The sequence below is a fragment of the Terrapene carolina genome, unplaced genomic scaffold, assembly GCF_002925995.2.
Source record: "Terrapene carolina triunguis isolate 2854851 unplaced genomic scaffold, T_m_triunguis-2.0 Scaffold89, whole genome shotgun sequence".
In the NCBI taxonomy this organism is placed as follows: domain Eukaryota; kingdom Metazoa; phylum Chordata; order Testudines; family Emydidae; genus Terrapene; species Terrapene triunguis.
The window spans coordinates 31633584-31647302 of record NW_020664440.1 but is presented as its reverse complement, the minus strand read 5'-3'; the positions used below and the strand labels follow the sequence as shown (position 1 = coordinate 31647302).

Sequence of the window (13719 nt, the reverse complement as noted above, 5' to 3'; positions counted from 1 at the left end):
CAAGTCAACTTTGCTGTGATGCCTCCATGGATTTTTTTGGGGGGGCGGGGAGGCGGGGAGGCGACTAAGAACAGGCCATTTGCCCCAAGGGGTGGGTGTGTGTACACACATTTTTTGGTAGCTTTAAAGAGGAGTTGGTGGCTCTGACCATTTAACTTCAGGAATAACAAGTAAATATGCTCATGCTCAAATCATTGAAATTTATTTATGTAGTTTTATAACTGTGAAAAGTGATGTTAACATACAGGTGAACCCAGGAACAAATTGATAGTGTTTCTCAACCTTTTTCTTTTCCAACATGCTCTAAGGGCCATTGCCTGGGTACCCCCCATGCAACAAGGGCTCTGCTGAAGCCAAAGCCTGAACAATGTAGCTTCTGCTTCAGCTCCATGCAGTTGGGCTTTGGCTTTCTACCCTGGGCCCCAGCAAGTCTAATGCTGGCCCTGCTGGGAGGCCCTGGACCCCTGGTTGAGTACCCCTGCTCTAAGTCATCTTAAGAGACTGTGTTCTTGACACCTTTTCTCCCCAGAGCAGCAATTGACCACAGGTGACCTTATGTGTGTGCCCACTGCTTGATGCCTGATACCCCCACTGTGGGTTCTGAAACGCCCCGGCTAACAACCAACCTCCCCCTTGGGGGAATCACTGTCTGAGCCCCAGTAACTTTTTCAGTGAGTCACACCCAGGAAAGGCCAGAGTAACCCCCGCCCCCACCATGGTAAAATGTGTTGGACGTGGGTGGGGGCTGCCCAGCTGCTGCTCCAGCGCCCGGTCCTAGAATTCAGTCTAAGCTGCATCGCCGCCCCCGCTCCCAGGCGCTGCTCCGCTCCCCGAGCGGGGCGCTGGTGGCGCGCGCTGCTCACGCCCCGCCTTTGGCTCCAGGTGCAGCAGTAACCTCTCCTCGCTCGCGCGTAGGCCGCTTCCGGGCTTATACCCCACCCCATTGGCCGCCGCCCCGACCAATACGAGCTGAGTCCCCGTCTGGCTCTACGGGTGGGCGGGGGTCTGTTTCTAAGAGCGCACGCGCCGAGCCTCGGTTTTTCAGAGCGCATGCGCCGCTTCGCCCGTCAGGCGGCTGTCGCAGGGGACGGAATCCCCAGGGGGGAGCCCAGCGCCTGGTGCCAGCAGGGCTGGCATGATCCACTCCCCCAGGAGAGGGGGGCATTAGGGAGGCCAGGACCCCCCCCCCGCCTTTTGTTCCAGCCTCTCCCCCCTTAGGCCCGGGGCTCACAACTGCCTGGCTTCGTTCTCCCCCTTGTGCCCAGGGAGCTGTGGGGCCTGGCCCCGGGACCTCCACCGAGCAAGGTTAATGGAGCCAGCCCGCCCCGCAGGGCAGATCCCAGCCTCGAGGATTCACCCTAGGGAAGAGATTTCCGACGCACATGGGCTCAGGAATCTCGGGGGGGGGGGGGGGAGGTTTAGCAGGGAGAGAAACACCCTGGGGAGGCAGAATGGCTGCAGGGATCCTCCAGGCTGTGCCCAGCACGGGGTGCAGCTGGGGCTCGGAATGGGCACCCCCAGCCCTGCAGTCCCTCCTTGCATTAGAGACAAACAGCTCCCCACGTCTGACCTTAGAAATAGAGGAGCAGGAGCCTTTAGCCTAAATAATTTTACACACTTACGCTGGAATATCTTGAATTTACCAGCATTCTTAGAGCAGTACACCCTCCCCTCATGCAGTAAGGAATCAAACATACCTCAGGGAAGATATTGTCCCCATTTTACAGCTAGGGAAACAGAGGTGGTTTATTCAAAGGCACACAGGGATGAGGGACAGGACCCATGAGTCCTGACTCCCAGTCCTCTCTTCCTATTGAGAAACAGAGGTGAAAAGCCCCCTACCCCCACCATAGATTGGGATGGGAAGGAATATACCCTCACTCTCCCCAGAAGACATCTGCAGCCTCTACAATAAAAAATACTAAATCCAGCAAAAACCTTATTTAGCAAAAACAATCTCAAAGACACAACAGCCTTACCACATCAGCCCCAGAGAGCATCACTGGCAGATGGCTTCCTATTGCTGTCACAAAGGCTTTTATAGAGGGATCCTTTCCACATCATGCTCAGAGGCACAACTAAGCCCGCCTCAAACACTCCTGATGGGCAGGGACCGAAGCGAATTGCAGCAGCCCAGGCATGTCTCCCTTTGTGTCAGAACCCAGTAAGGGTGGGGCTAGAAAGGCTGGTCTAGGGGAAGGGCTGAGATGGAAAATTTTCTGACCCCCCCCACCCCCAAAGTCACTCTGAAAACTGAAGAATGTCTTTTACAGGGGGAGAAGGCATGCAAAGTAGGGAAACGAGGAGTAGAAGCAAAGTCATCTGATGATGATATCAGCAAAAACCAAAGCTGAGGAAGGAAATAAACCAAACATGTTATAATGGCAAGATCCCTAGCCAAAGCAATATGATTAGGTAACATTAACCCAGTAAAAGTAGCTGAAGAAAGCATAGGAGATATAGTAGGAGCCAGGTTACCAGGTGGGGGAATCTTTTAGCTGAATGTAAAACCAAAGAGCAGGCTGGTAAAAAAAAACCTGAAACTCTTGGGAAAGTTACAGTAAGTTGCCAGGTACCAGGATATTTGACTGAGGGCTAGTCTACATTGGCAATGCTTTAATGTGCCTTGTGTGGTCATGCTCGCCCAGCGCTCTAAAAAAACCACCTCAACAAGGGGCGTAGCTCCCAGCGCTGGGGCACTGTTTACACTGGTGCTTTACAGCGCTGCAACTTGCTGCGCTCAGGGGTGTGTTTTTTACACCCTGAGCGAGAAAGTTGCAGCGCTGTTAATTGCCAGTGTAGAGAAGCCCTAAGTCAAAGGAGGTACTACATGACGTGCCATTAGAACTGACCAATGAGGCGATAAAAGTTAATTAGCAGAGGAGACAGCAAGTCATCAACAGCAGTGCTGATTACACTGCTCTACAGCCAAAATGCTTCTGAAATAAATGTAGTCAAACTTTACTAATTCTGGGTTACTGAGAACGAAAATGATGCTTAAAATTGTTGATTGGCTCTAGTTTTCAAGATATGCTATTGGGTCAGTATATACGACCCTTGACTTGGGAATGGCGGAGGATAAGTGAGTTATAAAGGGAAGGGATCTCAATTTAAACCAGAAATGACTAAAATACATCTTTGACTGGATCTATGAATAAATCTATGACTGAGTTTGGACAGTACTTGCTTTTTAGGCAAAACAATGAATGATGCAATCTGAAGCTGGTATTGCGTCATACATGATATGAATTGGATCATGTTATTCCTAGAAGTCATGGATGATGCAATCATAACGAAGCTTACATCACTCTGCTGAACAAATTGCCCTATATCAGCTCTAGAAATCATACAGTGTCGTGCTCTCTTATTTGTCAGTGTTTGAGTTTCCAAAGGGACACATTTCTGTTTAGCCAAAGTGAGCAGAGATGCCTCGTACTTGTGTGAACAGTGCAGATAACTTCTGCTATGTTTGTGGTGAAGTGACTTTTGAATCACAAAAGTATAACCACTATGGTTAAGAAAGCCTATCACCTTTATTTTGGCTGCAAAATTGGAGATCAGGACAAGAGGTGGGCCCCACACATATGCTGCAACACTTGTGCAACAAATCTTCGCCAGTGGTTGAACAGGAAAAGGAAATCTATGCCTTTTGCAGTGCCAATGATTTGGAGAGAGCCAACAGATCATACCAGCAATTGTTACTTCTGCATGGTGCCTCCAGTTGGGAAAGGTGTGTCAAAGAAGAAAAAGTGGACTGTGCATTATCCAAACATTCCACCAGCTATACGCCCAGTACCCCACGGAGAAGGACTGCCGGTTCCTGATGCACCAGAATCATTCTCACTTGAGTCAGACGAGGAAGAGGAAGAGGATGAAACTTCTGGTCCTGAACCATCAATGTCACAGGACCCACATTTTCTCCCATCCTCCTCCTCTGAACCACACCTCATAACACAAGGTGAACTGAATGACCTTGTCAGGGATTTGGAACTACCCAAGAGTAAGGCAGAGTTGTTGGGCTCCAGACTACAGCAATGGAATCTCCTGGCAGGTGATGTTAGGGTTTCCATGTTCCGTGACCGTCAAAAGGATCTTGTCCCATTCTTCTTCATGGAAGGTGATCTTGTAGCCTGCAACAACATCGATGGTATGATGGCAGACCTCAACATCGTTCACGATCCAGATGAGTGGAGACTGTTCATTGATTCATAAAGCTGTTTTACTGCATAATGGCAATGTTTTGCCGTCAATTCCAGTTGGTCATGCAGTCCATATGAAGGAAACCTATGACAACATGAAACAACTTTTGAGGTGCATAAACTATGACCAACATCAGTGGCAGCTTTGTGGCCATTTGAAGGTTGTTGCTCTCTTGCTTGGTCTGCAGACTGGATACACAAAGTACTGCTGTTTTCTCTGCGAATGGGATAGTCGTGCAAGAGATTCCCCACTACATCAAGAAAGATTGGCCACTCCGACAGTCATTGGAGCCTGGGAGGAAAAGTGTTCAGCATCCACCACTTGTTGAATCAAGGAAGATTTTGTTACCACCCTTACACATCAAGCTGGGTCTGATGAAGAACTTTGTCAAGGCCATTGACAAAACACAAGCAGCTTTCAAGTACCTCCGTGGAAAATGTCCAAGGTTAAGTGAAGCTAAGATAAAGGAAGGTGTCTTTGTTGGTCCTCAGATTCGTGAACTTCTTCGAGATGATGCATTTGACCATGCACTGCGTGGCAAGGAAAAGACAGCATGGAAAGCCTTCCAGTTAATTGCAATAAATTTTCTCGGAAACAACAAGGCAGACAACTACAGGTTGTTGGTGGAAAACCTCCTCAAGGCATACAAAAGCCTTGGTTGCAACATGTCACTAAAGATACATTTTTTGCACTCTCATCTAGATTTTTTTCCACCGAACTGCGGAGCAGTGAGCGACGAGCACGGCGAGCGATTTCACCAGGACATTGCAACAATGGAGAAACGCCATCAGGGCAAATGGAGCCCATCAATGCTTGCAGACTATTGCTGGACAGTGACAAGAGATGCTCCATTTAATGAATACAAGAGACAAGCCAAGAAGCGCCGAGTAGACACTGAATAGGACTAAACTATGTACAGAATAGTTTTTTGCCTTTTGTTCCATAATACATTTTATTTATATAACCCTTTTGCTGATTTTTAAAGTGTTACATAAACCGGACAGGTGAAATATTATCATGTAAAGCAACCATAAACACATGAAAAGACCTAGGTTTACAATTTATGATTAAAACTCTACTATCTACACAATATACATAGACATAAAATGTAAAAACTTAAATATCTTAGAAACAGTAGCCAATCAGTTGTTTTAATTGTCATATTTGAATTCAGCACATCAAAATACATAATAAATAGCACATTTTATCTCTGAAGCAGACGACTTCTCAAAAATTGTAGACCAGTGTTACATTTAAGGGCAGGCATCTACCTGAGAAAATAACACTAGGGTTTCAGATCTCTAGAACCAAGCCATATATTCTCCCCTCCCCTAAGATGTTATATGTGCCAATGGGGTGAGCATGTAGCAAATGTTTGGCAAGGGAAAACGAGGGATGTTCAAGGTAGGGGCCAGCATGCCTATGACAGTTGCACAGAAATGGCAGAGGCTGAGTGTACTGCCGTGGAATCACAGTCTGGCAGATAGAAGGTGTATTGCAGCAAAACAAGCTAAGGAGACACAAAAGCCAAAAGTTGTAAATAACATATCTCTATGTGAAAGCTGTAAGGAGGCTCTGAAAACATCAGGTGGAGCAGGGAGAGAGAATCAGCACAGGACAAGGGGTACTGCGACATAGCCTCCCTCTATAAAAATAGAACACACACTGCACAAGGACTGGTGATGATATACTAGTAGTGAAAAAAGAAAGGGTTGCTGCATTTATGATAAAAGTGAGAAACTGCACATCATAAATGAGGGGGGGTCAGAAAAAAATCAAATTACAGCAAGGCCATGGAAAACTACTGGTGTGTTAGCAATTTGTCAATGGACCGTATTCATGCAATTTTGAATGAGGTTAATAGTGAAATACGCCTCGTATGGGGATCACAATCTTTGGTTGGAGTGCGCACAGTTTGATAGCATGGGGTCAAGAACTAAAAGAAAATAGCCAGGAAATGAAACTAACCTAGATGTCCAGTGTATCCAGGTGGTTGGTTAAATGGCTTGCTTTTAAAATCCCAAGGTATATTGCCTTTAGACAAGACTAAAAACTAGGGAGAGGAAGAGGTGTTTGTGCTTTCATAAGGGAAAGATTACACTACATAGCAGCAGAGAAAAAGGTAAGTCTCAAATACAATGATGTTGAGATCCCAGTGCAGAAGAGAAATCTTTAAGGATTTATATTATCTTTAACCCATGTAGGAAATCAGAATGTTTGGAATGACAAGGAATAGTGAAGAATACTAAAAGACCATGTATTATATGCAGTGACCTAAATAGTCATAACTTGTGGGGAAGTAAGACAGCTGATAACAGTGGTGCACGCTTGGAAAAGTTTATTGTTGAAAATGATCTAGTGGTTTTGACCAATGGTGGCCCAACTAGATTTAAGGCAGCAGGTGACAGTTTTTCGTGCTTAGCCCTGGGAATTGTAACAGCAGATATTGCAAATAGATGCAACTGGAAAATGTGTAAGGAAGAAGGAATGGGAGTGATCATTTGCCTACATTGATTATTTTTCAAGGACAAGGTGAGTTGAAGGTAATGAAAAATGACCCACCTGGTATTTTCAGAAAGCTACCTGGGAACTATTTACAAGTAAGTTACTGATTTTGTGAATGTTCATTGTGTGAGTGATGACAGAGAATTTCAATGACAATGTAATAAAGGAATTATGGCTACTGTAGCTGTTGCTATTAAATAAGATATTGAAGTAAGTATCCCAAAACTAAACCCTCTCCCTCACTCCCATGGTAGAATGAGGTGTGCAAAAATGATAGAAAGAATGGAACAAAGCTTATAAAAAAGCAAAAAAGACAATCCATAGTAGAGATCTAACAAAGTATAAAAGTAATAAGAAAATACCACAAAGCATTATTAAAAACAAACAACTAAAGAACAAAGATAAAGTTGGAGTCCGTGCTGTGGGCAGATAAACATACCAAGACATCAGAAACATTCAGGCAATTTAGAAGAATGACTGGAATTCAGACTAAGCCCTGGTCAGTCTACACTATAAACTTTGCTAAAACTACATTGCTCAGGAGTGTGAGAAACCCACACCCTGGAGTGACACACTTATACTGACCTAACTCCCAGTGTAGACAGCGCAATGTCAGCAAGAAATCTTCTCCCATCCACATAGCTACTGCCTCTCGAGGAGGTGGATTAACTTCACTGATGGGAGAAGTTCTCCTGTCAGTGTAGTAGCGTCTTCACTGAAGCACTGCAGCGTTTTCAGTGTAGACCTGCCTAAGAGTAGCCATGTCCCAGGTCGCATTGGGACTGACAAAATAGAAGTTCTGATCATGAGAAAGCAGCTAAAAATGTGGTACGAAATGGAAGGCTTGCTATAGAAATGCCTCTGAGTGAACAGGAATTCAAAAGTCTAGTACAGAAGAATGTAAAAGAGGAATGGCAAAAAAAAATTGGGACTAATGAAAGAAGAGGAAGAAGATTTTTTGATTTGTGCCCTACAGTTGAGGATAAGGACGTTCTTCAGGGCCTGACCTAGGACAATGAAGTGACTTTGTTTAGCATGTTAACTGGCCACTGTGGCTTAAACAAAAATCTTTTTTGAATAAATAGACACAAGGAGGGACTATGCACACGCTATAGGGCAGAAGGAACTAATCATTACCTGTGATGGGTACGTAAGAGCTTTGATAAAGGCATTCTAATGTCTTAAGGTAACAAAAGTTACATTGTTATTTAGTAAAAATAGCGGGGAAATGGGGTAGTGGCAGCAAGGCGTCCTTACATTACCTGAAGGGCACAGGGCAAAGCAAGAGAGTATAAACTGCCGAGTATTGAGACATCATAATTGTTGGTGGTGATGGACTATTCAGTCACGTCTGCTTCACCATTAAAAACAAAGAAGAAAGAAAGAAACCCAGTGGCATCTAATAGAGCAAGGAGAGAGGGGCTGGGAGCCAGGACTCCTGGGCTCTATCCCAGCTCTGGGAGGGAAGTGGGGTTTTGGGGGGGGGGGCAGAGGGACTCCGGCCTCTGACAAATGGCCCTCTCCAGAGATGATGAGTTAACATGAAATCCCCACCCCACCCTCCTGAAGGCAATGAACAGGCCCAGATACCATGGAGCTGGATGAAGGGCTGATGCTCACCTGAGGCAGAGCAGAGGCCATGGCTCATAGACTTTAAGGCCAGAAGGGACCAGCATGATTACCTTGTCTGATCTGCACTTTGCAGGGCACAGAATCTCGCCCACCCACACCCATCATTTTCCCCTAACCTCTGGCTAAGTTACTGACTTCAAGTTACAGAGGATCCACCATTTACTCTAGTTCAAACCAGCAAGTGACCCATGCCCCATGCTGCAGAGGAAGGAAACAAACAAACAAAAAACAAACCCAGGGACTCTATCTGACCCAGGGGAAAATTCCTTCCTGACCCAAATCTGGCGATCAGTTAGACCCTGAGCATGCAGGCGAGACTCGCCAGACAGACACCTGGGAAAGAATTCTCTGTAGTAACTCAGAGCCCTCCCCATCTAGTGTCCCATCACCGGCCCTTGGAGAGATTTGCTAGTATCAGTCATGGAGGGTCACACGCCATTGTAGGCAGTCCCATCATACCATCCCTTCCATAAACTTAGCAAGCTTAGTCTGGAAGCCAGTTAGGTTTTTTACCTCCACTGCTCCCCTTGGAACTTAAGGTGTGACAATGCTGCCCGTGGGGGCCAGCTGAGGTCACTCAATTAGGGTGAACTGCAAACAAACAGGGCAGACAAACCCCAAAGGCTGGTGGATATTCCAATACTTAGATTTACCAAGCCAGCACAAAACAACTTCTATATTACTTCACTGGTCACTCAGAAGTCCAAATAATGCAGTTCCCTTAAAGTGCCCAGCCTCAGGCCTCCATCCAGACACACATGTTAGATATGATAATGATTACTGAACATCTTATCTCATCATATAAAAGAAAAGGTTCTTCCAATCCCAAAGGGTCAGCCACACACCCAGGTCCAATTATAACTTAGATCTTACCCAAAATACACGCTTGTAGTCAATTCTTGTTAACTAAACTAAAATTTATTACAAAAGAAAAGAGAGTGTGTTGGTTAAAAGAACAATATACATACAGACTTGAATTCAATTCTTGAGGTTCAGATACATAGCAGAGATGAGCTTGTAGTTGCCAAAATTCCTTTTAGAAATGGTCCATAGGTTATAGTCCAATGTCCATATTCAGGGTGACTCCAGTCAGTGACTGGGGATTTCAATCCTTATGGCTCACGGTTTTCCCTTCTTGAAACCCAAAGCAGATCTGAGATGAAGGAGGATCGTGTCCCAGGGCTTTTATACATTTCCAACAGCGTTTTGGCCTGAGAAAACAATAGGCTTAACTTTCCTTCTCCCAAACATCATGTAAATTAGCACAGGGTAATTTATCCATTAAACAGTTCAGATACAGGTTACCACAACCTTCAAAGAGACATATAGACAATAATACTATTTCACTCAAATGTCTTCCTAAATACTGATACTCCTTTTTTGATCTTTGAATCAAAGCTATAGCAATATGCAAGACTTGTTTGCTTACATCACAAGACCTCAGCAAACATCTACCCTTCTATCTCTAACAATGCAGGCTTGCATTTCAAAGCTCTATTTGTTTACACATGTTCCTAACAAGTCTTTAAAGTTCGGCCATGGGTCATGTCAGTCTGAGAGTTAAACAACTCTTTCTGGCTCTGTGTCACCTTTCAATGAGATATTATATTACACTCATAACGTCACAGAAGGCAGTTCCAGAACGTCACTCCTCTGATGGTTAGAAACCTTCAACTAATTAGGAACCAAACTTGTTGATAGTCAGTTTATAGCCATTTGTTCTTGGGTCCACATTGGCACTTAAATTATTCCTCTCCCTCCTCTGATGTGTTTATAGCGAGCAATCAGATCTCCCCTCAGCCTTCATCTGGTTAGACCAGGGGTCTCAAACACACGGCCCAGGGGGCTATTTCCTGCAGTCCACCAAGCACTCCGTGCCCCCCCCTCCGAGTTATTTCCTGTGTCCACCAAGCTTCCTGTGCCCCACCCCCACCCCCAGAGTTATTTCCTGCGACCACCAAGCTCCCCTCACCAACCGCGCCACATCCCCACTCCTCTGCCTACTTCCAGGCGCTTCCCACCGCCAAACAGCTGTTTGGCGGCGCTTAGTGCTTTCCAGGAGGGAGGGGGAGGAGTGGGGAGCCATGCACTCAGGAGAGGAGGCGGAGAAGAGGCAGGGCTGGGGTGGGGATTTGGGGAAGGGGTTGGAATAGGGGCAGGGCCTCATGGAAGGGGTGGAGTGGGGGCAGGGCTGGGGACAGCGGGGGGAGGGTCTTTTTGTACATTTATATGAAAAGGTGTCAGTGATGTGGCCCTGGGGCCAACGTACTAGTCCTCATGTGGCCCTCGTGGTGATTTGAGTTTGAGATCCCTGGGTTAGACTAAACAAGCCAAGCTCCTTGAGTCTCTTTTCCATTCCTCAGACCATCGTAGTAGCCCTTCTCTGCACATCTTCCCATTTGAATTCACCTCTTACACGTGGGAGACCAGAACTGCACACAATATTCCAGATGAGGTCTCATCAGTGCCTTGTACAATGGTCCTAACACCTCCCTGTCTCTACTGGAAATACCTCGCCTCATGCATCCTAGGACTGCACTAGCATTTTCCACTGCCCCATCACACTGGCAGCTCATAGTCATCCTATGATCGACCAATACGCCCAGGTCTTTCTCCTCCTCTCTTGCTTCCGACTGAGATGTCCCCAGCTTATTGGAAAAGCTCTTGTTGCTAGTCCCTACGTGCATGGCCTTGCACTTTGCAGTATCACATTTCACCCCATTTCTGTGATTCCAGTTTTCAAGGCTGTTCAGCAACACCCCACAGCCAGAGCCCCAGGCATAACCCAGTGCCATGGACCGACAGGATGATGCCTACAGAGAACCTGACTCCTGGGTTCTCTCCCAATGGGGATGGGCAGTGGTTAGCGGCGGGGTGTCTCACCCAGATGCCAGCAATAGGCTCCTGCAGGCTGATCCAGGACAGTAGGAAGGTGGCAGCAGGGTTGGTGCCAGCAGGGCAGTGGCATCGCAGGGTCACAGCTGGGGCAGTGCCCACAGATGCAGGTACCCAGCCAGTATCCAGAGCACACAGCAGTCAGCGCCCCCGCCTGCACCAGCACCTGGAGGGACAGGGCTCCAGGGAGTCCTCAAGGCTGCTGGGGGTAGACCAGCTGGAATGCCACGGCTTCCTGCACCCTCATCCACTAGTGCTTCCCCTCCTGAACCCCCACTCCTGCCCCTCCCCCACTGCTTTCTACCCTCAGCCCCCACCTACCACAGCCTCTTGCCTCCCCACCCCCTCACCTACTCACTCCCCTCCCATCTGCCTCCCTCCACCTCACCTGATGCTCTCTCCTCCTCCCATCAGACCCCTGCACTGACTGTCCCTCCCAATGGACCCTCAGCTTCTCCCCCCCCCTCCTTTCCCCCCCCCCCCCCCCCCCCCCCCCCCGCCCCTCCCCCGGGATTTTGCGGGGTTTTGTGAGTGATACACCCCCCCCCCCCCCCCATTAGTGTCTTAGTGAAATTACAGTGAGCATTTAGCCCAGTTTAATTCGCCCCCATACACACCCCTCCCAGAGCTAGCGACAGAACCCAGGCATCCTGACTCCCAGCCACCCTGCTCTAACCCACTAGACTCCACTCCCCTTCCAGAGCTGGGAAGAACCGAGGAGTCCTGGCTGCCAGCCCTCCCTCCCAACTCTCTGGTCTCGGCTGGTGGGGGGGCACAGCTGTGCCCAGCAGGATAGAGGAGAAGGAAGAAGCAGTTCCAGATGGTATTGAGCCATTTGTTGAAGAGGGGTGTCCGTCCAAGGCAGACAGCGCAAGCTGAGCACAGTGGTTTTCCCATACCCAGGACAAGGGGATGCTAGCCACCATCAGGGCCCCACCCCGCACCCTCCCTGTGGCCCAGGCCCAGGAGTACTGTCTGGTGAGGGGATCCGCAAGTGGGGGTGCTCACCTGAGAAAGGAAAGGGTGAGTGCAGCACTGCAATCTTCCTCCACAGCAGTGCCCCCAGCTGGGGACTCAGGCGCTGTGAGCTTCCTCCACAGCAGTGCAACAGTTATTAAAACAACAAACCACCACAACGTTGTAACTGGCATTAGGAACTTTTTACCTATTTGGACTGTTCAGATCCTGGCTTAGAACCCAGGAGTCCTGGCTTCCAGCACCCCCTGCTCTAACCCACTAGACCCCTTCCCTTCCAGAGCTGTACCCCTCTGGGAAGGGAATTCTCACCTTGCTGTGGCCAGGTGGGCCAGGAGGTAGGAGTGACCATAGGGCCCAGGTGGTAGTCTTTGCTGCTCCCCTGGGCTGTGAGGCTGGCATTGGCCTGGCTCAGGGACAGGCACAGGGTCCAAGACTTACCCCTCCTGGGCAACAGCTCTTAGGAGCTCCTGGGTAATTCCTGGTGATGGTGGGATAGGTCATAGGAGGGCGGCTTGTTTACTCTGAGGCTACCAAGTGCCTTCCCATCTATCTCCCCCACCCCTGCCCACTCAGGGTCACACCTGTGGCCTCTTCCATGCCAGCATGTCCCCTCTCTGCTGCCCCAGATCCAACCCATGGGATCAGCCACCCCTGTATCCCCCTCTCCCCCAGTGAGACCAATGGGCAGGGCCACCCGGGGGGGGGGGGCAAGTGGGGCAATTTGCCCCAGGGGCCCCCACGAGAATATAGTATTCTACAGTATTGCAACTTTTTTTTTTTTATGGAAGGGGCCCCCGAAATTGCTTTGCCCCAGCCCCACTGAATCCTCTGGGCGGTGCTGCCAATGGGCTCATCCAGCCCATATTCTCCCCGTCCCGAGATAAAACAATGGTACTGGTACCAGCCTGGCACCCCCACTCCACATGCCCACGGTCAGTGTCTATTCTGTACAGCTTCATTTATTGATGCATGAAAGGAGGTGTGTGTGGGGGACACACAACACATTGTCCGTGGGGGTTACCCAGAGGGGCCATCATGGGGTGCCACTCTCCCATCTGCCTCGCTGTCCGCTTGGCTCCCAGAGGGGGTGGCCCCGCAGACAGTAGCCAGGCCCAGCTGGTCACGGCTCAGGATCTCCATCTGGTCATCGTCCTCACTGGAGGGGGAGGCAGGGGCCCGTGGAGGGGCGAAGAATCGGACAAGGCTGTGGACCTCGCGCAGCTCATAGATGGTCTCCAGGGCCAGCAGCATGGCCAGGAGCCCCAGGAGAAGGTAACCTATGGGGGAGAGATGAGGATCAGGGGGCTGAGATGGGATTTCTCCCCTTTCCTCTGCAGCACAGCATCCCCATAGAGCCCCACCCCCTCCCTGCACCACAGTGCCCCCTACAGAGCCCCCACCCCGCTCCCTGCACCACAACGCCCCCTACTGACCCCACTCTGCTCCCTGCAGCACAGCGCCCCCTACTGACTCCCCACCCCTTCCTTGCAGCACAGCGCCCCCTACTGA

General features: G+C 48.8%; 1 protein-coding gene across 1 annotated transcript in view; it reads right to left on the bottom strand.

The window, feature by feature from the left end:
- Positions 1 to 13227: 13227 nt before the first annotated feature.
- KCNK7 (potassium two pore domain channel subfamily K member 7) overlaps positions 13228 to 13719 on the bottom strand; it is a 1795-nt gene continuing 1303 nt past the window's right edge. The window contains exon 3 of the mRNA XM_024198836.2: positions 13228 to 13487. Within this exon, the coding sequence (XP_024054604.1) occupies positions 13228 to 13487 (260 nt within the window). The remainder of the gene's footprint in view (positions 13488 to 13719) is intronic.